This window comes from Varroa destructor, unplaced genomic scaffold (genome assembly GCF_002443255.2).
Source record: "Varroa destructor unplaced genomic scaffold, Vdes_3.0 BEIS01000001.1, whole genome shotgun sequence".
Taxonomy (NCBI): Eukaryota; Metazoa; Arthropoda; class Arachnida; order Mesostigmata; family Varroidae; genus Varroa; species Varroa destructor.
The window spans coordinates 37,831,732-37,855,538 of record NW_019211454.1 but is presented as its reverse complement, the minus strand read 5'-3'; the positions used below and the strand labels follow the sequence as shown (position 1 = coordinate 37,855,538).

General features: G+C 40.2%; 2 protein-coding genes across 15 annotated transcripts in view; one reads left to right on the top strand and one right to left on the bottom strand.

The window, feature by feature from the left end:
• The first annotated feature begins 394 nt into the window (after nt 1-394).
• Nucleotides 395-6,507, top strand: LOC111252841 (uncharacterized). Of its 3 annotated transcripts, none has more exons than XM_022811393.2 (6): nt 395-802; nt 1,718-1,856; nt 3,743-3,877; nt 4,062-4,365; nt 4,847-5,096; nt 5,356-6,507. In XM_022811393.2, exons 2-6 carry the CDS (start codon nt 1,722-1,724, stop codon nt 5,915-5,917), a joined length of 1,386 nt encoding a protein of 461 aa, XP_022667128.1. In that variant the 5' UTR covers nt 395-802; nt 1,718-1,721; the 3' UTR covers nt 5,918-6,507. The 3 variants fall into 3 exon arrangements, with proteins under 3 accessions (XP_022667128.1, XP_022667109.1, XP_086834283.1); XM_022811374.2 differs by having other exon boundaries at nt 397-802; nt 5,353-6,507; XM_086978157.1 differs by lacking the exon at nt 395-802 and adding an exon at nt 2,259-2,427 and having other exon boundaries at nt 5,353-6,507.
• Nucleotides 6,508-7,493: 986 nt separating this feature from the next.
• ck (unconventional myosin-VIIa ck) overlaps nt 7,494-23,807 on the bottom strand; it is a 71,127-nt gene continuing 54,813 nt past the window's right edge. For 10 of the 12 annotated variants that reach the window (XM_086978147.1, XM_086978146.1, XM_022815300.2 and 7 more), the window contains 9 exons: nt 15,460-15,621; nt 13,757-13,941; nt 13,174-13,399; nt 10,920-11,094; nt 10,572-10,709; nt 9,759-10,143; nt 9,317-9,492; nt 8,518-8,958; nt 7,494-8,318 (listed from right to left, as the gene is read on the bottom strand). In XM_086978147.1, coding sequence (XP_086834273.1) covers nt 8,226-8,318; nt 8,518-8,958; nt 9,317-9,492; nt 9,759-10,143; nt 10,572-10,709; nt 10,920-11,094; nt 13,174-13,399; nt 13,757-13,941; nt 15,460-15,621 — 1,981 coding nt within the window. In that variant the 3' untranslated portion in view covers nt 7,494-8,225. Of the gene's footprint in view, nt 8,319-8,517; nt 8,959-9,316; nt 9,493-9,758; nt 10,144-10,571; nt 10,710-10,919; nt 11,095-11,740; nt 11,912-12,224; nt 12,359-13,173; nt 13,400-13,756; nt 13,942-15,459; nt 15,622-23,807 lie in introns of those variants that run through there. The other 2 variants (XM_086978155.1, XM_086978156.1) reach the window with 2 other exon arrangements.

Here is a 23,807-nt window from a genome sequence, read left to right as displayed (position 1 = left end):
AACAATAGAGCACTATGTCCAGTTAGTATTTTTGAGGCTGTGATATTATATACCAGTAAAAAACTTTGTAGAAAATTAAACTAGATAAGGAAATTATTGTGTAATATTTGTCAATATGAGAACTTTTGTATTACTTCGGTAGTGAGACCCAAGTATAAAATAGCTCCTCAACAGGATCCTTCTAGAAATCGCGCCCAGCTTTATATAGGAGTTAGTATCTTGTTGTCGTTTACAAATACGATAAATACTACCATGACTTTTCCCTTTGTATATGTACATATACTTACTAGCCTGTATCTATGCTGTGCCGCTTTTATTTACGCATTTTTTGAATTAGCCCGGGCGTTTGCCGAATGTTGTTCGATCAACAACAAGCCAGCTTTCTTCGATCAAAAGGAGCTAGCCATCAGCTGGGACCTAGTAAACAAAAGCTACGCTGGCGAAGTTCGTCGTGTTCGAATTATCGTGAAATGTACGGAAAAATTAGGGCTTGGCGTCGAATTTTTAGAAAATAAAATACAAATTTCTCGTTTCAGTATTCAACAGTGTCTGAAGACAGTTGACGAACACGATGAGCAAACTGTCGTCTAGCAGCAAATGATGTTTCGACCGTATTAAAATGAATCGATAAATAAACGAACAGCCCACAACGAGCCGGAGCCGCCTTGAGAAGTGAAGTTAAATTGAATGAATCTCACACCTATATTTAACCGTGCAACACCCTGTGGATAACCTTCCGAAAAGAACAAATTGCTCAAAAGAGCGAAAGATCTCATTGTATTTGCGGCACGTTCTTTACCCGGTACGTTGAGTTAAATTAATACACAAACAATAGTTGAGTTTGATAGAACTGTTTTATAAATATTTTGTACTGATTTAGAAAGGGCAATTTAATTTTGAACTTACATGTATGTAGCAAAGTGATTTATTTCTCTTCGTTTGCGTTCTTAGCATAGTGGCATAGTGTTGTTTTATTTACGAGAATAGACTGTTGACAAGATTATTACTTCACACCTAATAATAATAATAATAATACAATATTTCATAGCTAGAATTATTTTACCCGCGTTTTTTCGGAACTGATTATGCACGTTTCTCCTATGTTCTTCTAAGAGTCAATGCTTATATTTTTGCGTAAAATTAAGACATTTACTAGACACGTGGGTGTGCTTTGTCTGTGCCGTTTACTGCTAAGTATAAACGATGTTTTATGGGAAAATTTGATATTTGTTTGTTCTATTAACATAGTATTGCAATATGATATGGTTATGCATACCTTTAGAGCGAGCTTTCAAGGTTCCTCGAATGGAAAAAAAGTCAAAGAATTAGAAACCTAGGCTGTTAGTAAAATAGATCAGTAATTAACTAGATATATTTTCGTACCCCAGCCGGGTTTCCACCTTGTACAACGCGGCAGTCGTTCATAAATTAATGTGTATAATTAATGAGATTTCCTATAACTTAACTCGCTATTTGGAAGCTACATGCAATGTTTTAACATACGAATACTGTACATGCTTGATATTATTTATCATAGTAAAAGTAAGAAAATTTAAGTTCAGCTTTACTTAATTTTTTGTTTTAAAAATTAAATTAAAAAAATTCTGAACTAGTCAAATTAGAAGGTATTCGGCACTCTACGATACTACTAGCAATTACTTATTTCGTTAACCTATAATGATCATACTTATACAGGTTTCCATAATTATTATTGCAGAAACATGGGCACGTATGAGTATCTAGTAGAAAGTAATGCGTCACCGACGCTGCCCGAACGGATGCAAGAACTATACGCGGCTGGAGAGCTTATGGATACGACGCTAGTGTGCAAAAATGGTTCTGTGCGTGCACACAAGGTATACCATACATTTTCTGTTCTTAAAATTATTTAATGTTTATAAATCCTTATTAACATTGTAGATTTTCCCGCGTTTCTGGGCTGATGTTATGGGTTGGTTACAACAGGGGCAGGAATTGACCGCCATTGCCCCAGTAAGTGCCAAACCATGAACAGAATTGTTTACATAAGAGGAATGAGGACGCGAATCAATTGGATATTGAAATGAAGTGTGCGGTTCGCGCGGCTCTTTGTCTTTGACGATTACTTTATACTTTACGTCTGGCTTATTAGCGCATGAGACAGAGAGACTGTTTATAAGTCTTGTTGTCACCGCAAGTAATTGGCGTGTTGATGTAGCGTTCGGCGCGCACGACGTATGGAGGTCAGTTCTATCTAAGCCTGCTTGCCTACCTGGCAGGTGAGCTCTGGTCCAAGCAAGCACGTAGGAAACGGAAATGACCTGAGGACAAGCATAAAAGTTAAAGCGGCGTCCACCTGATATCTGCACGAGATTCGGCCATTTAAAGAAGCAAGACGTTAATCCACTGGGATGACTTTTCTGTCTTTCGTACGATCGTTTTTTGAAGGTAAACACTCAGGTGAACGAACATTTATTATACTTCAGTCATCAACTGCTCTTTGTATCTACATGTTCAGGATATAAAATGGGCCTAGTGATACTTTCACGACTCACGATCTCCATGGCCTCGCTATTTGTGGCATGGCTGGCTGACTTTTTGGTTCGATGCTTATTAACACGTAATTCGTGCGAGCGAGACACTGGATTGCTCAGGAAAAATACTCGAGGTTTTCGTTTCTTTCTTACGTATGTTGTTGTCCCCGTGATAACGCAGTGAGGAACGTGTTGGCGGGCTAAATAGAAACACGCGGTGGCCTAGATTCAACTTTGGGTATGGACACCCTTCGTCTCGCTTTAGGAGCCAGCCATCCGGAATAATGCCTAACGGCTTAAATACCGGACGTGAAATACGAAAAAATATTTTGGATTTATATGAAAATCAAAGAAGTCGTAATATCTAGCCATGGAGAACGTTTTTCCACTGCTCATGGAGTTCAATCAAGTCTGCCAGCTCTTGCAGATTTCTGTAGCTCTGCAGTATGGTGGTCGTACGGAAAGAACCGAAGGTTTCTACTTTCCCGAACCTGTTGCATAAAAGAACGAGCTTGTCTGTATTTCCATAGCAAGATAAAGTAGCACATAGAACATTGTTACGACTGGTTAACATTAACTGAAATTAAATGTATTGCAAAGTGAACAGATTTAGGAGAAAAATAATATCTCTTTTTAACTCATAGTCCCGGTCTCTGCAGCGCTTTGTGAAATATAGCGATGTTTCTGTCCTCGGGCTGTAGGTAGACAACCGAAAAAAATACGTAACGTGTAACGCTTAATTTGGCCTAGCGCTAGTTGTCTGGTAGTATGTTCGTTCTTTGTCATAATCAGATTACTGTTAGTATGTAAAGTTTAGATATTCTTTTCACTTTTTAACATGGATGCACTGTAGATTCTATTCATCAGAAATAGAGTCAGTTTTGTGCACTATGCGAATCATAAACAATTATCATGTCCAGTATTACGATACATTTAATTATGGCTTTGCGGAAAATAGGATTGGCAAGATGTTCTGTTAAAAGGTACCAGCCAGATATAGCTGGATCCGTTCAGTTGTTGAGTATCAAAAAGAAAACTATTAATATTTGTAATGCGTATTGAATTTGACAATGAGCACAGTGGCACTGTTAAAAAGATCATGTGTAAAATAAAATATTATACAGTTAAAAAAAAAACGTGCGTTACGTTTGTCGCTTTACCATTCGAACGTTCGACGGCCACTTTCTGCTGACTTCACAGATTTTAATCTATAAATTACATTTTTGCAGGTGGTGATGGCAGCGCAGAGTAAATTTTTAGAGGATGTGCTAGTTCAGCATCCTTGCAAAAGTCCTGTTATTGTTCTACTAGACCTGGACATCGACACATTACGCTGTCTTGTTGATTACATGTATCATGGAAAGGTACGTAATCATAACCAATAATACTGGCCAGCACTTCTATCAAAACTTCTATTGATGTTTCCATTGATGCATATAGAACTACGTTGACTCACCATTGACTCATTTGTTTAATCGCGCTCAAATTATTAACGTGGTGTAACTTAGCAAATTATTGCAGTCAACCCATGATAAACATTGTTTGCAGGTGGCGATTAAAGCATCGATATTTGAGGATTTTGTTAAAGCCGCAAATGTCCTGCGATTGGTGAGTATTATTCGTGGCCCGGAGGGACACGATGAGGAGACCGATGTAAGTGGGCAAACCGTCAGTACTCAACTAGAAAGCTGCAGCAGAAGTGATGCGAATTCGTTTGAAGGCACGGTTTGTCACGTCGAAGAAATGAACAATTATGTGGATCCTGCTGATACCCCGACGAGCACAAGGGAAGCTGCGACGACTACCACAGAAGCAACTACAACGGCGAATACATCCCAACTTGAGGCATCTGGTACGTCACAGACAGCAAGGTTACAACAAACGTCGGTACACCGTGTTAATAATAAGTATCCTAATTTTTTTTCCAAACGTAAGTTTTGCGTTTGGAGCTGTATCATCGCTGCATCAACTACTAACATCTAAAACTAAATGTATTTATTTTAAAATTCAAGCCAATAGCACGCGTTCCCACATGTAGTAAGCACTTCACTATTGGCACACTATTGAGGATAAATAGTACGTATTTATAGCAAATTAAGACAGCCACCAGTAAAGTTCTGGTCGATTGAACATTCTAATTATGTCCTAATTGCAATGTTAGTGGAAAGTCGTGTTTTTCTACTTCATTTTACTCATGCGCTAGTTTGCTAAATGGCAGTAGCACGACTTTAATAAAGCATTTTCAACGAATGCTATTAGGAGTTCGTCTAAAATTCTAAAAATCTAATTGGTCTAATATAACCTTATTACTCTTCCGACTTTTGATCTTTCAGATGTAATTACAGAAGGTCAAGAACTGGTTCAAGTGCAGTCTCTGGAGGGCCATGTGCCAGAAGATTCGTTCGTCACGGATGATCTGGCAGTAGCTATCGCTCCGCCAGTAAAAAGATCTTCGGTAACGGCGTCGCACAGTGGAAGTCAACAACATTCGTCGGGGCTGCGTACCATAGTGATTTCTTCAAGAGCTAACTTCGATCAGCGGTCAACCCCACGACTGTTCACACAGCGGCCAGTGGAAAGAATGTAAGTTTACACTTAATCAAAAAATGGAAAACGTAACCTCCTTCGAATTCGGTCTTTGATATTTATTTCTGTGTCTTGAGTAAAAAAACTAAAAGGATATTCTTCGTCGATTCGATTAAATAGGAAGGTATGCACTAATGAATTTGAAGCCAGGTTCAACTGGCTATTACTGCGCTTTATACTGTTTCGTTTTATCTGTACAGTTGGTTGTATTCTTACAAGTTTCATGCTGCTGCTGTCTGCATGACGATTTTAGTAGATTGTGTCGGACGAACCAATCAAAACGGCGTCGTTTCGATGTTGTGGCGCTTCGGTCGCGACCACCGACAACCGTAGCCACGAGCGGCACTGGCGAAGTTCCTGTATCAGGACTTGGGAAGGTCATTACAATAGCTGGTACCGGACCACCATTAAGTGCAGAGGGTGCCACCTTGGCCGGTGGAGGTGCGATGAAATCAGTTCAAAACCCCAGCGCTAACAACAGTCGAAAGTGTGAGGGTCTTGCCCGCATCGAGGCAGGCCTAATTCGAGCAGAACAACGCGATGGTGGGGAATCGAATCTCGATGAATTAGTGAACGTTCACCAACAGATGGTCGTTGATAGCAACGGGGTACGAATGCATCAATGTCTGCTTTGTCCACAGACAATGGCCTTTCCGTCCAATATGAAACGACATATAATGGGTCACCTCGGCATCAAACCGTTCAAGTGTCAACATTGCGACTTTCAATCGACACTCCGAGGTGATCTCAACGTTCACATGAGAAAAAAGCACCCAAACGAGGATACGCAGCAAAATATGATTATCAGTATGAAATGACAGTAACACTGAAACAAAAACGATTTTCATAAGTTTCAGCAATGCTCTATCGGTGCTGCTTCATGCAAGCAGACTCATTATGTAAAAAAGGATAAAAATAATAATACTATAGTATTCATGGCACGATGATAAGGGACAAAAGGCGTTATATATATATATATACATGAAAACGGAAAAATGCATGTAAAAACAGGGAGCTGATTCGAGATAAATTTGGGTTGAATATCATCATGGCTAGAGGCTGTAAGCCAAACAGTGACTTAGCATATAGGGGAGCGACATCTTCATCCGTAGCTAGCCCTATTGTGTGTATATTTTCCGCCGCACGTAACATGTTTCATTAGGCCCCGTTCACCGGCAACCTTGCCACTTTAACAGCGCATGAACATGAATACTATGATCATAGTTACTACGTTGCTCTTACCCTCATGTCTCTCTCATTTCTATTAAAATTTTGCTATTGATAATTAATGCTATTTTCATTAGTTAATTTCGTCCGTCATGCTATATACCAATAAAAGTAATAGTTACTACTCTTTGAGGTAGTGTCGTAAATAAAACTTTGTAAATATACTTTGTCCTTACACGAATTAGATTTGTTGTTACTTTAGCCCCTAATCAAGATTAAAGTAAATTTTAATTATAATTACAAATCATAGGAATAAACAAAGAGTAAAATAATTTGAATTGGTCTAATCAGAGAAAACTGTTTGCAATTTCTCAGTTGGGCTAGGTTGGCGAAGTTTGAAGAAAAATAACGTTCTTCAACATTAAACAGATACCGTAGGCTTCAGCTGACATATTAATTCTTTCAAAATAATTTTTTTGAAGTTTTTCTACGTAATCAAGTATTTAATTTTAAATTGAAGTACCACCCGAAACTAAAGTAATGGCGTGATCTACAGCCTGCCGTGTGGCGCATTTAATCCTTATATGACTTCATGAGAACAATAAAGCTAGATATATCTGGACGTTGTCGTTAAAGATGATTTGAGCGAGTGGAATCTCACTTCTTCCTACACCGTTCAGTTTTTTCTCCTGTTAGCATGTAAATATCGAGTAATTTTGAAGCTACGGCCAATTTAGCCAGATATCTTTATTAGATTGTTGAACCTAACAAACGAGAAACTGTATGTGCTCCGATTAAATCTAGAGATTCCCTGACTTCATGAACTTAACGAGGTATTATCCTTTGGCCTTTTGGCAGTACTCATTGCTTATACGGAATATCGCTTTCTGGGTGTTCCACATATTACTTCGGTAATACACAGACTGAAAAATCTTTTGCAGTGAGTGGTGTTAGCGCTTGCAACAAAACGCAATTACGGCTCAGGTAAGTCATACAGGTTATGTTTTGTAACTTCATGCGGTGTCAAACCTTAGTCCACTACCCGTTCTTAGAACTTCAGGAAATGATATCGCACAAAACCTCTCTTATGAAAACAACATAGATCTAAAACGTGACAATGTGAAAAATACCATTTTCGTCACAGTCTGTTTATATAACATAATCGCACTAGTAGATATCTTCTAATTGAGAAATGGTATAAATGTACGAATGAATTCGGATAGAAAGTACACGCACAGTACTAAGAAATCTTTATTGTTAAACTCTATTCTTATATCAATAAATGTATCGATCTATTTATATTTGTAAGGTAAAGTTATCTATTCCTGTATCACATGCAATAAATTACTGTGGTCGACGTACTGCTATTACTCATTTCATCCATTCCAATCGTCATCCAAGTCAATTATTGTTGAACCTTGAAATAGCTCTTTTATGCGGCAAGTATCGAACACGAGCTCGCAGTTATTACATGTAGAATCTTAGGTCTACGCTAATCTGGGCTTTCTGGCTCGACACGAGCTGGTCCATTTTAATTGATAATAATAATAACAATAATAATAACTATACTAATAGTTTCCACTATTCTTTAACGCAAGTACACAATTTTTCCGATAAGCATTCAGTTGTTATTTTTTGTAACGTCTTCATCAAAAAATGGCTACTGCCGTATTATTATCGCTAATTTTAATTATACTAATCATAATTAGCCATTTTTAACGCAGGCGCGGATTTTGCACGTAGTAATAACATCCAAATACTTAAAAATGACTCGATAACTTAATATGGTGGCGAGGTTGATATGAGCAGATTATAAATGATTTAAGACTGAGGAGTGATAAACGAGTCCAGCTAACGATGAAATGGACGATCTCGATTAACTCGGACTCGAACAGCAACTTGAAGAACAAGTGTAAAGAACGCGTCGTTCTTTCCAAAATATTTTCTGTCTTGGATCACCTACTGTTTTGCCCCTCTGACCGTTCGCTGCTTATTCATATTTGAAAGCATCAACGAGATATACGATGTTAATAGGTCGTCCATTTTATAACCCTGAAAAAGCATGACAGATCAAAGTAAAACTCAAGTTAGATGTCGGATGACATAACTATAATAAGGCTCCGTTGAAACTGCAATGCATGCTAGAAGAACTTGTGCAGGTGGTCTTGTTAGAGGAAAAGCAGGTCAGAAAACTGATTTTAGCGATAATTATAATATATCTCCCCGATGTAACATTTAGGTTTAAACGTACCAATGGCGTCTCACAGAGGAGCTTGTTTCCACGCACCAGATTACCAATGGTCATGTGGAAGTAAGTGTTTCCGCTGCTCCAATTCGAGATGCGCGTGAATGGATGCGTAGCAAGAATGTCCTTGGATGAAGGCTGAATTAACGAAACGCCGTGTCGATTAATGGCAACCAGAAGCTGATCCGGTAAGGATGTGTCCGTTGTTTGCTTTACTTCGAAAAAGGCCGAACCGAATGTTGGCCACTGATAGATATGCTGTAAGAAGGCTACTTTTGCATCCTCGGCTGTCATGTTTGTGGGTAGGCGTGCTAGTTGAGCGATTATGGCGCGCTTCCAATCCGACGCTGACTGACTTTTTAGTAAATCTAGTGGGAGTAACTCACGCAATAGCGAGGGTATCGCCTGCTGTTCATTCTTCCCATCTCCGAAACGAACTCGGAACACCTAGATTCGCCGCAAAAGAAAAAACGAACATGAGCTAATGCTCATCGTATACAACATATAGTCTAGATGACACAAGAAGCACAAGTTAGGTTATATATGATGCACTAACTAAATTTAAAAAGAAAAACCGGCGGAGTCAATTTTGTATAAATTACCCATAACCGTTAGCATCTTAGTATTCAAAGGTTTGGCGCGACGATCTAGTTATGTTATTTATTAGTAGGTTCTGAAACATTCCCAATTACAAATTGCTTTGAATAATGCGCCCAATTTTCTGATGAGCAATTAGGAAAATAAAGGTTAGATCTGTGAAATCGAGCTGCGTACAGAAGGTCACCAATGTACGCGCTGTACTTACGAGAGAAGCCAGGTAGGCGGCGTCCTCTCTGCTGCACTTATGATAGCCCCGAAGAAGCTTCGGCAACTCTTGATGATAGTGGAAGATTACATCGGCGTTCCGATCCTTCCCTGGTACCGTATGCGTCCATAGCTTCTTCATGAAGAACACCTGGTAGGTGAACTGAGGGATGACATCTAAAAATAACATAGTAAGGAGGTTATTAATACTTTGATTATAAACAATGGTTATATACAATTATATACAAGTGTACTATCGGAATAATCTTAATGCTTTCAAACCTGCCAATTGGTTTATGATTAGCGGATGAACAAAAATGGGCGTACGTGTCTTTCTCTTTTACAGTAGAAGCTTTCCAGCGAACGTTTTCATTGATTAAGTGCATTATTCATCATAAATCGATAACATCAGATTTTCTATACTATATGAGAGACCTTCTCACCATTTTTCGTGGGTCGCGCCTTACGTATCCAATCGGTTAGATGCCGAACGAAATCGAAGAAGAAGTCGTTTTCCGGTACACTGATAACTTTATCAGCTATCTTGACGAATAGTGAGAACCCTTCGGGCGAACGAAGGCTAAGCCGATGAGCGATGTTCGAGCAGAAGTCCTTGGCACGGGTGCCCGAGTCAACCTCGAAAGCTTCGTCGGTGTCGTCGGGGAAATAGACCTTGTGAAAGATTTGCGTCGTTTTGTGTTGGATCGCTTCAACTTCGACAAGGTGCGGGGGGTATTTCCTCTGACCGACTTTGAGCGTTTTTTGAAGCCGCTGCATAGAATCGATGGAGATAGGATGTGCGCGCGTACGAAGAAATGCTGTCAGCTCCTAGACAAAGATATCATATGGAGGTGATTGGGTTACGAAACCAGAATTCAAACCCTCTGAGAGGTTATATTGATGGCAGACCACAAAAGTTTGAGTGAAATAAATTACAAAACTTAAAAAAAGGTGAGTAAGTAAGCACACAACTACTTTGTTTCGCTAAGCTTTGCAAGAAGAAGATTTTAAGGACTAACAGATAGCGTCAAAAGTGTTACAGATGTGAAATTGTTGTCATGGCATGTTATAGCATTGCTATTCAATTTCTGTCTAAGATGTTCAACTTCAATCTGGTGAGACGATAAATGTTTACTTCATACACATGTTGCGATTGTATTGGTAATAATTTCATATGCTGTTGATAACACATTTGTACTGGTAATTACATCTTAGTAAAGCATTGTTTCACCAATAATATAAATAATAAATAATACCTTTAGAAGAATCTGGCTAGGGGCAAACAGACCACTGGCTAGCCACATCAATTCCCAACCGCGTTCCTCACTAATTCTGTTCTTGTTGTCCGTCAACTGCTTCATGATCTGACAATAAATCTCATCACGCAGAATTTCCTGGTTAAAGAAAAAAGAAAATTATATGCTAGCAGTTGCAGTAAAACAATTCTGTTAAAAATACAGTAATTCATATCAATAACAATATAAGTACTCAGTAAAGCGCCGAACTACAAACTAGGTTAAACTGTTTCGTTTATTATCGGTCAGTCCACTTTGACAATCTATACACATGGAGCTTAAGCGTTACTTATTCGATCACAAGCTTACGTGTTTAAGAGGCGCCTCAAATATCTGGTCCGTTAATTCATTTCCACTGCGACTTCTCTTCGATGGAAGGTCGCCCATGTACTTCATAAGGGCATTGTAGGCCAAACAGGCCGCTTGAGAGAGCTCTTCTTCCTTGTTCAAAAGCTTTTTCAATAGAGGTTGTTTTAGTGGTTCCCTGTGCAAAATAAAAACAATCTGTTAATTGCGACTATTATAGTATCTTTTCTCAATAAAATGAATTGATAACCTTGGCTGTATTATAGCTGCTCCCTAAATAACAGTTATACTTTAGCCATTGTTTGAATGGTTACCCATTTGTACATAACATCTTGATATGTTAGCACGGCTTTATTTCTTTCCGTATATTTCAAATCATCATGAACAAACAAAGTCACAAACAAAAAAGTCCAAATCTATTTTTGAGCAAAATCAGCGTGAATATTTCATCTCAAAGAACGGTGAAAATGTCCGAACCAAACTCAGTACGAAATGGGAGATTTAATCCGTACAATTGAGCTGACCTGATGCTCGTTTTCGCTTATAAAAAACTTTACTTTGAGAGTGTTGCGAGAGATAGCAAGCTCCTAACTGCAACATGTGAAATAAGCTAAGGCAAGACTCCGGCCAGCAACCAGCGCCCAGCTTCAAAATTCATTATGGGCTATTACAATAACGAGTTCAGACCACGGAACAAAAATCTCAAATCTCCGGAAACGAAAGTAAAAAATAATCATTGTCAGAGGTAACTGTGTAAAGGAAAGAAGCTTGCTGAATAGGTCAAGTAACCCCATAGGACAATGTTGCTTTTTATCTGCTGAGACCTGCCGCGGGCGCCGTAGCCGATTGCGTTGATTCAGAACGTGCGTCTATGGTTGTGCTATTTCATACGCTAACGACATAGCATATGCACAGTTTTTGAGGGCTTTGTTTGCTAAGCGACAGACGAACGCGATATCGTAGCACCGCGCCGAGAGGCTGCATGTTTTTGTTGCCTGTCACAAAAATTCGCAAATGTGGCACAGTGCCGCTATTATCAAAGTGTCAATAAAAAAACGAAGTAGCGCATCATCACAGGTCTCCTGAACTACGGCGACAGCTTTGATCATAACAGTCAGCATCAGATCACCCTGCGATTCGCTTCACAACAAAACGGTTACTGAACGTAACGGAACGGCAAACTCATCGCGCAACATCAGCAGTAACAAATGTAACCGCAATAACATGACAAATAATAGTTTAAAATGATCATATAAAGCACCAACTCAAAATTATGATAGTGAACATGATGAGATTAACGATAATGACCGTAATCTTGATGATCGTAAGTGGATGGGAATTATCACCGACCAAAATAGACGAATGTTACCACAACCGCAATAGTATTGCTAGCTGCTATTGTGCTACAAAGAATCACGTCTTTGTGCTTTAGCTGCTTGAAACTGAAAAGAGACAGCACGTAGCAAATTGACAACAGAAACAGAGCGTATCAATTATCGGCGTTGAAGTTTGAAGCAGTACCGGCAGTAGTAATATATATATATATATATATATATGTATATATCGAAAGGATGTTCGACTTCTGTTATCAGATGGAAATCAAATAAGCCTGTCTATATGTAATTATATATCATGAATTACTTTTGTCAATTTATTTGGCGTCAAAAAACAAATTTTCGCGGAAAGAAACGCGGACGCAGGCGGAAAAGTGTGTGGGGCGATTTATATTTTTTTCAAATTTAATTGTATTTATTTTTATTATTGATTTAGGTTTATAATAAGAGAAAAATCGACACGTTCTTTGATGTCCCTGAAGATAAAATAGCTCGTGATCGCTTACTTTATGTTGGTGTCATCTGTTTTCACACGTTTGTTAACGTCATTAGAAACAACCGTAACAACAAAAGATTTATTTACTTCGCCGCTACCCCATCCTTCTCCCTCCACGTCAGAGGCGTGAACGATTATCGTTGGTCTCACGTTTTTGAAAACAATAATATTACCGTATGGTAAACAAGTGAATGAACAAAAATTTTGACACTGCTGCAGACGGAAAACCTCGTCTAGTTAGTGCTCTTATAACTAATATGATAATAATCATAGAGGGTTAGTACTATTCGTGCAACAATGAAATGTTTTCAAAATAATAATTACAGCAAGCTAAAAAATTAAAAATCATAGACTCAGTTGATCAGTTGTTGTTCTTTAGTATTCAAGTATATCAGACATAGAGCAGTGAGATTAGAGAAAAACGTACCTGGAATGCCTCCAGAGATGTTCACCGTCTCTTTTGCGTGCGGACGACAGGGTTAGTGTCAGGGTCCTCTTCGGCGGTGGCCTGAAATGATCGAGGGAGTATTCCTCAAGCGTGTGGGGCCGCTCCCCTTCGAGAGGCATTGCCGAACTGCCGTTAAGTGAGGCCTGGTACCGTTTGAGCAATTGACGTCGACCTTCTTCGTCTGCGGCAAAGAACGCTAGAATACCTGCCATCGCATCAGGGGTACGGCGGAGACATGATTTAGTTCGGTTGAACGGCGAATAAACAGTATGTAATACTAGTCACCGGCCTGACGTTTTTTGACTATGCTTCCTGCTATAAAATCGAACGTTATAGGTTTATAGTTTCATGTATTCAGTTGCTATAGTCCTGTGGGGCATGACCATTTTACCGTCAAACAACTTTAGACTCAACAATCCGGTGTTCTTTATGCTAGTCGTACCACGCGACGCTATAACACGGAAGTGCATCTGGGATTCGGTCTAACTATAGTTATTTACTTTATGATAATGCTTTCGTGTTTCTACAGTAATAACGATAATAGCTCAATAGCGGATTTTACTTTGAGGTGGCCTACTGGCGGCTGGCAAAACGTAGACGAGTTCGGTTGCAAAATCACCCCTTTCGCCCGTCCGTTCGTTGCGTCCGCTGCTCCAGTTACTCTCCAATACTTTTTCGCCGTTCACAACATCATCCAACGCTATGAGATCGCCCTGTGTGAAGGTCAAATATCCGCCTGCGTCTGACCTGGTTACAACCATCGATAACGAAATCTAAGATGTACATGGTCGTTTCGCTCAAGCCAGATCATCAATTCTATTCTATCGCAACACTGAGAAGAAGGCAATGGAATTAATTGCGTTTCGCTGTGCCGTTGCAATTTGTCATAGCTTGTTGAGCACTACGCGAAGCTTTTATATTGCATAGCAGTATGCTAGATGGTAGGTATTTATTTTACTAGTGAACGAGTGGAGCAAGCAGGTTAATATTGAACTCAATAGAGGTAGAAACTAACTTACGTCAACATGAAACTTCTATCATGGTGCTGAACGCACCTGTTGCTTTTAGTAAAAAATCACAGTACAATATAATCAGAATTATTAATCGCCTAAGATGACAGTGTATTTGTAGGTGATTTTCCCTACCTCTCAGCCTGGGCATTTCAGATACCAGAAGAATTGCAACAACTTTGTATGTAGCGTTCTATCGCGCGTACCCTTCGACGAAACAAGCTTTGCTTTTTCCGCACGGCTATTCTGTTCGATACACTAATGCCCCCCGCTAACGAGCTTTTTGGTATAGAACGGGAACGCTTTCGCCCAAATTCTTCGCTGGGACAGATACTATCGCTAAGCGTTAAGCTCATAGGCTTGATATCAGCAAAATAGAACTACCCAAGAACAGTAACGTTCATTAAGAACAACCAAGCAGTTTATTCGATATATCAAAGCCAAAATTTGGTCTCATATCTAATATGAGTTTTCTAGTGTCCTATGGCTTTTTCCTTGATGCAGACAAATCAAGTGCCGGGAAACTTCTAAATCCGATGAATCTACCTTTAAAAGAACCTCCACAAAAAATACTTGAATAAATGAAATGTTCAAGGAAAACTAGTGTATAGATTTATATATATCTGAGCGAGCACCGATTATTCACTTGTTATTTGCCCAAGGACTGTGCAAATAGTTTATTTAAAAATGTTTAGCTATACCATTGGCATGCGTGATTTGTTAAGCTCGTCTTTAGACGTTTTTTTTCTTTCGTTAGTAAAAACGTGCCGTAGAACCGGTAGAGTAGCTAGTGAATGCCAAAACAGCAATCATCGCCATCGCGAGCGACTGTCGGCTTCAAAATTGAGTGCTTTATTACCAATACATGAAAAGGGCTCGTAAAAGTTCATTTTTAATTTTTAGGTGTTATTATGAATGACTAAAAAGGAACAAGTTTCTCTTTCCGATTGAAACGTAACTTCATACAGGCACTAGCTATATGCCTATTTCGAGCAGATCTTTTTTCTTTTGCTTGTCCTACGTAGAAGTGGACTAGATAGTATGGAACCACAAAACGTAAATGGCGAGTTGCAGAAATTGAGTAAATAACGTGACCAGCAGATATGACAGATTATATGTTATACAAGGGTTTCTTGATGAGAGTTAATGAGGCTTTTGTGAGTGGCAGAGTGACTTCTTCGAAACAGAGCGAATAATTCGGCATCTGCTCTCAGTGTAACTATCCCGCTCCACTTTATTTTTTTTTTACATTTACCTATAGTCGTGGAGAGCAATGACAAACTTCGATCTTCGCTTGAGGCCGTCGAGGAATCCGTCTACCAGCTCCCGAATGTCTTCGGCGTTTGGCGACTGAAATGAGAACTCCTCACCACGAATCGTCGTTACCGAAAACGCTGCAAGATACGGCCGATTACTCCTGAAAAAAATGGTGCGATGCTTCGTAAACAGCTCCCTTTTCTCATGCGAGCCATAAAATAATGTTTATCAAACCTGTTGTCTTCATAAGAATCACAAAAGAAATGCTTTTCTAATGCTCCAGTTTATTATATCTCTGTTTCAGTTTAACAATAAGCTAATCCATTATTCCTGTAATTTGTATTTCTTGTTTAATTTCATTGCGATAAAGATATCAGCCGCATTAGAACAAATAAATCCTTTGATGTGAAAGGTGAGCGTCTAGAGGCAACTGCAATAACAGCATAGAGAAGTTTAGCGACGACTTCATCTCGGTCAGAGCCGAATTAGACAGAGCCATTTGAATCAGCGTAAATCTTTGTTCCTGCCCCATGATTACGCAATCAGACAGCATAGCGTAGTGCCACGGGGTTTTACGACACGTCATAGCGGACACAATGTTCATCTCATTGTCTCCACGCATCGATTACGAGCATCCCCTCTCTACGACTGGATGATTATTTTCACATAAATAGATGAAATAAAAATAATTTTTGATAATGTCACTTGGTACTCATTTAGATTTTTGAACAGCACGGGTTTTTTGGCTGAACTCTGTTGATGCTATATATATATATATATATATATTTTTTTTTTTTTTCTTTGTAATATCCGGCAAAGGGACCCGGGTGTTGAAGTTCTTGTCCGTTCAATATTTTATATATACATGCACTGGCATTACCCAAGTGCGACTCGAGATCTTCTCAGCCACGTCTTTCAGTAGATGGGCAACTGGGAATGGGTGATATCCTCATAAAGTCTCACCTATCTGCAGAAACTGTTAGGATAACTAATTGTCTCATTTATTGAAGCATCGAACTCTACTGACCAAATCGGTGCGCCTACGGCTTTGGAGACGTATAGAGTTCTACGTTTGATGCACAATTTTGCTCACAAAGCCGCCAAATGATAAAGGCTACTGAACTGCCGGGCTAAATACGACGTGATGAACGATGCAGCTGAAGCTAACCCTGTCAGAAAATAACATTCAAAAGTCAGATGAAGATTCTCGGCGACAAAACTCGACACGGTGATACAACGCTAAAATATATGTTGGCCGTAGATACCGTGTGTTCAATTAAAATCACACGCAGCGCATCACCTTGTCACTATTTGTTGGTAAAAATATTGACTTTTGCTATTGATTTTTATTGGTATTTTTTCATTTAAACGGATAGCAATTTCGGAAGAAATAAATGCTGCGAGTAGTCTTTTATAAAGAGCCACTTACGTTCGAGAGAAATATAATTGCCTAGATCTTTTTGAAAATATAATCGTAAAATTCGACCGGCGCTAGATACTACAAGTGATCGCTTTACCTATAAAGCTACCCTTTTTACACTCCATAAAATAGCAGGATAGGTGAATGGACAACGAGAAATCTCAAGACGGATCATTATAATGAAATCAGCCAGGCCTACACAGTTAGAGAAAACTCATTATTCGTTAAACGTTTCAACACTACATCACTAAACCGGCAATGTTGTAAAAACTCTCTATGTCTATTTTTAGTAATGTACTTATGTAATCTAACCATACCCTGCAAAAAGAGGAAAACACTAACTATACAAACAGTTGATCACTCTTTCCAAATCTACAAAAAGGTCTATGATTCCTGGCATAGATAAGCCCAAATGATACATGGTTAATAGTGAGAACTTTTAGCTCCACAGCTCGATTCCGACGAAGCGCGCGAAACTCGGAAAGACTGCGTGTAGAACTACCAATACTATCACAGGTGGTTACGTGCATCAACATGCATGTGACTGCCTGCAGGGTTGGCTCTAAAGATACGACAAATTGCATTGTATTAATTGGTTTGTTTGTCACACAGACTTTCTATTTTTTCGAAACTCGGAAGTTCACTTCTTACTCCCCATTCTGTGCTAGCTTTCTGACTTCAAGTCCTAGATTGACTTACTGAATGTTTGAGTCTGTGTGTAATATCGTCAGATATATGTATGCGCAGGCAGGGTATGTATGTATATACATATATTGCACTAGCATAGCTTACTATCTTTACTAAACAAAAAAAGGGTAGCTCCAGTAAACAAACAAAATCATCGATTTTAGCTAGTAATGGCTGGGTTTGGTTTCGTTGATGGGTCATTAATGATATCACGGTATCATAGTTGTATTGTACAGCATTTACATGTTTCCTTGCCGTTCCCGTTTCGTTCTGCTTTTTATCGCCGTCTCTACTGAATATGCGGGTTGCATCGTTCGTCGGGCTATTTTCATCGCAAAAAGGAGACCACATATAATCGCATAAAACGCTAGTTAACGGATCTCCACCCCCATCTGTTCCACTCCTTCTGCTGTTAGCACGATTTCTGAACCGTGTTTTCCGACAGCCAACTAACACGAGAGCTATTCAGTGACCTTAGGGTCTAACTGTGGTTCTAGCTACGATAGCTGCTTCTATGTATGTATCTGTCTATCTGTAGCTCATTCATGCTGTTGAAGTGTGCTCTGGACCACACCTGAATGGCTACGTGGCAGCCTTCGTGGGGCCCGTTGTCGTACCAACGTGGCTGTGCGTCCGCCCTCAACTTCGTCTCTTTCTTCTGCTTCCACTGAAATCTCACTCTGATTCAGGGAAAAACTAGGAATGGATTGAATTCTGCTTCTGAAATATCTAGCTGCGTCTAGGCGGTCCAGCTGGTAACTCGTTCACCGCCGACACCATTGCAACCGCCGTTCGTTGTTCCATGCGGAACGTCTGCCTGTCTGTCGACCCGTTGTTTGGTCGGGGTTGGCTCCTTCAATCTTTGTTGGCCACCCCAATAACTGACCACGCATCCTCTGCTAGGCACCAAATCTATCCATTTTACCGAAGTACGGAAAAACGAAACGAAGAAGTGACGAACCGACCGCTGAACGGAAGGAAAAGTAGTCCCGCCAACGGCTGCTGCAACGGCTCTTGGTGGCTGCTACCATGGCTGGACAACCGCACTTGTGGCACGGATAAATAAGCGAGTCAGTGGAACAAAAAGAAAAGAACAGCGACGAATGAAAATAGCAGCGACGACAACGAAAACTGACGAAGAATACGAAACATCCATCTTCTGCCAACTTTACCAGTTTGGCATAGATCAGCGTCAGCGCCGGCGGTTACAACCACGTCCCTAGCGCTAGCAGCAATAACGGCGGCTGTTTGAAGAACGCTCTAAGGAACGCCTTCAACGCTGGGGGGCGGACCCGCTGGTTTCACCCAAATGAGAGCTAAAGCCATCCCATGCTAAACCCGCAGCTGGCGCGCCAGATCCACTCAGAATCGCAGTGCGAAGCCGCTATGAGAGAGTAAAAGAAGGAAGAGAAAGTCCTACAAGACTGTCGCCACGACATGACAACCAGCCCTACTACCACTGAAATCTACACAACATCCCGAAGGCTACGTGTCGAACAGTGTTGTAGCTGCGGTGTTACAATGAGTAAACATTACTTACTACAATGTAGTAGCGATAGTCATATAATAATGCTACTCGGGCGCGTTGCACTGGAAAAATCATTACGCACGCTATTTCTAGTGATACTAATTTCGTTGCCGCCTCTGTTGAAGCGAGTCAATTTTTTTCTGTTTACTCTGCAGTAGCGGCGCAAATCAGTAATATAGGAGGGTCTTGTCAGGAAATGTTCAGACATTAGGTTTACGGCATAAAATTCCAGGGAAAGATAAAAAATATGCTGCAAATAGGACGGCCCAGGGAAGCCCAGCATCCTTTCTGATCTTTGGTAGTTGAAATTGGCGCTTTGCGCTGCGAGTGGCACAGTGGTCAGCTGTTGCTTAGTGGTAGCGGCCGCTGGCACAGGATGACTGACCACTGTTAACGTTCATTGATCGACTATTCATTTGAACCTATCTGCTACTAGTTGCGCCTACTACTGGAGCAGTCATCATAGCAACTTGTCAGTTTCCTGGGAGCTGCAGGGGAATTGACGGCGCCAGGGGCTCACAATGAGGGACTGGTAAAGGCTGTCGCTGTTACCCTGAATTCGGCAAGCTTTCTGCAGCTACGGCAGTGGCGGCTCCGACATCCAGCACTCGACGTGTCGTCCAGTCGAATAGCGGACGGTCGAACACCGCTAGAGGCACTTAGCCACAAGAGCAGGGAAAGTTGAAAATCATTCCAATAGCTTCTATTTTGTACCAGCTTGTGGCGTCCAATGGAACCAACATGGAAAGAGAAGTTGCTTTTTTCGTCATGGGTTATTGTGTCGTCGTGTTCTTTGGTGGCATCTTACGTAGCGATATTTTTCAAGTGGACAGGAGACAGGGATAAAAAATAGGCCAAATAAACAAAAAACAAATTCAAGCTATAGCTAATGTATCATCCATAGATGCCACCCTTCACCAAAAGTCAAACTTTTAATTGTCCATTGCTTAGTAAATGGGAGTCATCGGTTGGCATCAGCGCTACTCAGCCGTCAGCGAATTATTCGAAATGTATGTCTGAACGAATGAAACAAAAACGTTCTCTGCTCATCGAGGATAATTTAGGCTTGCCAAGCACCAGCGCAATCGACCGGAGCATCGCAGTTTTCTTATAAAACTTAGGACTTGTGAGAAGGCGAACAGTTGCCGTTCCCTCTCTCGTAGACGCAGGCATCAGTAAACCTGAACGGCGATGTCTGGGCTATGGAAAGGAACGTACTTGCACGCTGATTGAAATAGCACACTGTTTCACTGTAAATCACGCATACTCGCTCTCAACCATCAGGTAAGTGAGGATAACTTGTATAAAGGTGACCGATTTACTGCATCATCTTATGGGTATAATGATATAGTTATTATAGCACTTCGGCCCTAGTAAAGGCAAAAAAACTCCCCCGATGTCTGAATGCAAACATTGCAGCACTAGCTGGCCACCTTGTTCATTTAACAGCTAAAGGGTACGGAGTTTGTTATCTAGAGCGAGACTTCAGCCAGTAAATAATGTTACAGAAAGCGTGGTCTCTTCCTACGTCGCTATTTACTAGATTCAAAGCACCGTCAGACAGTAGAGTAAACGAAGATACTCTGATAGGCGAAGATAACAGCGAGTCGTATGCCACATATATGGCAGTATAGTTCTTATCAGTGGAAGCAGAAGCAAAGCCAAGCGTTTGCAGGAGCTCCATCTGGACCACGTGATTATTTTTTTGTTCTTTCTTTTTATAGTTGACGTCTGGGCTAGTCGGTTACCAAGGGACACTTAGCTTTCTTCCAAATTACGATTGAAATGCAAGTTCCATGTCCAATCGCAAAAGTTGTACAGTTTCCGTGTGCCCTTTTATTGGACGACTCAATATAAGGAGAAGCTTATTTATACAACTATATCTGGTGACTGTAAATGTCACACAATCTGCATCACTTCGAACATACGCTTTCACACTTAGCTGGCAGGCCAAATATGCATATTGCGTAAATTGTAAGCTTCTTCAAAATAAGCTCATTACGAAGGCACGGTAAAGTGAAATAGACCTGATATTTTGCAATGTTCGCCTCATAGTTACGTAAAACACTTAAGACGTATGCATCGATTTATTTCACAATCGTTATTCCGTCAATTAACTTAAATTCGATAAAGAGGGCTACTAAAAAACAATCAAAATTATAGAATAGTTATGTTCATGTCCTGTATGTAGTTTCGTGCAAAAAATAGCCAACGTGCCTGTTGTCGTTTTGTCTTTAGTTATGTTTGCATTATAATTCTGGAAATAGAAGCTCATGGAGGTAGAAACGGTGGAAGCTTTCCGTTTTGTTTAATACCTAAAGGTTATTGCATTAGCCTTTTTAAACCTACGTCGTCGTCGTCGATGTGTTTCACTTCTACCGACAGCCGAAAAAAAAGCGGGAGATGATAAGGGAATATAGACTATACTGTCAATACAAATCTTATGCATAGATATTGACAAGGTTCTTTTCGCGCGAAACGCCAAATGTACTTTTATAGAAATATAATTTCTTCTCAATGTCTATACTCTGTGTCGTGTTAAGTGTTACAAGGCTTTTCGAAGGTGATATAACGATTTTTAGGCCAGAGTGGCTCAGCTGATAAATTACGAAAAAACTACTTTCGTTTGTGTCGCTATGTAATTTCGTTTTTTCGTGACTGTGTTTCTATTCGCTGCTGATACAACGGTCCGCTCTGCCTTTCTGAATGAAACGACCCAAAACGAGTAACGTCCAAACAAAAACACTGACACTTCACCGGACCGAAAGGAACGCAGTGCATGCGTTCTCCTTCATTCGCGTTGTAGGAGCTGAAATGAACGACGTCGTCCGCAAACGCGTGGTCACGTATGCTCTTCGCTATTTATAGTTATCGCACTGATTGTAATAAATACCAAAAAACAGCAAACCACGCAAAGGTAAAGCAGCTGATGTGGGTTATCGACAAACGCGCCCCGTACGAGTAATCGAGGTTGATTTGTCATGTTCCTAATAAAATTCATTAATTAATGGGCCAAAAATTTATTACGCACTGTTTTTGCATATTTTGGCCAAAAATTAACGGGACGAACAAGGCAATGAAACTTCGTTCGGCTTCTTTCGACGGCCTCAAACGACTCGAGCTTTGCCGACAACGAATCTGAGCCTAGACGACCTTGCCTCATCAAGGGAATTTAAATGTAGATAGATAGGGATATATTTGTGCTGTTGGAAGACAATCGCTCTAGTACGAAACAAGATGAATGCTTAAGTAATATATGATTTACCGCTATTTTACTCTTGAAAGTCGTAGCTGCTAACCATAAACACCACCACAACAAAGATCCATCCCAGCGTCGCTGTACCTAAAGAGCTCTGGTCTCAGTGCAGATGCACCCAGTAAGTACAGCAGGCTTTGCCTATTTACGATTCTAAAAAGGTTCTGGAGAAACACTCTATGAAGGTTCAAAAGGTGCCACAAACTTCCTTAGGCAACTACTATACTGCTGAACTGAATTAGATATAATTCTAATCCGAAAGTTTAGATACAACATACTGGTAATAAGAAAGGAAATATATGTATAGCGTATAAATTACTTTTCCCGTACGAAAATTCTCGAACGTCAAAATAGATGTAAACGGTTATTTACCTATGAATCTATTCCTGCTAACAGTATCCACTATTAACAGCATGTATTTTCTTTCTAGCGAAGTCCTCATAGAGATTTATAAGGGAACTAACCGGGACGCGACCAGATATAATCGAGGCATTGTAGAACATGTCAGCATGTTAAATACACACCTATCAAAGAGCTAGTTGCCAAAGAACTGAAGAATCAACCAAAGCTTGATTGACTAAAAAATATTCGCTATTATTTAGTTATAAGTTCGATCGGCAGTTATCGCGCACAATTTTTAATAGGTTTCATAGTTAATCTTCGAATGAAAACGTACCTTCCAGGATGACTGAAGTATTTTCGTTATTGCTTGATTCACTGTATCCAAAGTTTCCTTTTCTTTTGGTTTCTTTCAATGGATATAAAGTTTTACATTGTTTTTCTAGATTTATGGCATAATAAGTGATACGAAGCAGTACAGTTCTTCTAAATTCAATCGCATCGAGTACCGTTTGCCGCACCCCCTCAGTGCTATATACACGCACTCACTTGCAAACTAGTAATTGTTCAAGCAGAAAGGGATATCATCACCGACATTGAAAACAATGGATGTTACTTTTTGTCGGCGGTTTAAATTAAGATATGAAACTCCGTGCCGGCAAGTTGCTCATCAACTTCATATCGCTTATCAATATCGCTCATCGTTGCTACTAATTCATATAATAAACCGTCACTGAACAACGACTGCACGCGTGTAGCGGCTAAACGGCTGCTTTACGTGCGCGCGATAAGTCCTGACAATTTAAGGCACGATTGTCTCCGGCCGATCGTTTTGGAACAGCGGCGGTCTGGAGCTAGAGCTCTGCGCTCGCCCACAGGCGAGGGTGAGATGGGGCCCACCGGTAACGGCATGTTGAGCACGTAACGTCGTAATCAGTATGCAATAGCTGCTATAGCAGTTGCAGTAAGTAATGGCGGTGGTTGTGTCTATCGATATTCAAAGTATTAGTCTGATAAAAACGGCCGCAACAACTTTCCCTGGCGGACGAATCGTCAAATTCGAAAGATGAAATGTAACAGTGACGCGAATAGTAACAACAACAGCGTCCGCGAGGA

What these genes read in the sequence shown, in the direction of transcription:
- LOC111252841 (XM_022811374.2), top strand. Translation starts at nt 1,722, where the DNA reads ATGGGCACGTATGAGTATCTAGTAGAAAGTAATGCGTCACCGACGCTG. An exon ending in ATCCCAACTTGAGGCATCTG is followed by an intron (nt 4,366 to 4,846) that starts GTACGTCACAGA and finishes TTGATCTTTCAG; the next exon opens with ATGTAATTACAGAAGGTCAA. An exon ending in CAGCGGCCAGTGGAAAGAAT is followed by an intron (nt 5,097 to 5,352) that starts GTAAGTTTACAC and finishes TGACGATTTTAG; the next exon opens with TAGATTGTGTCGGACGAACC.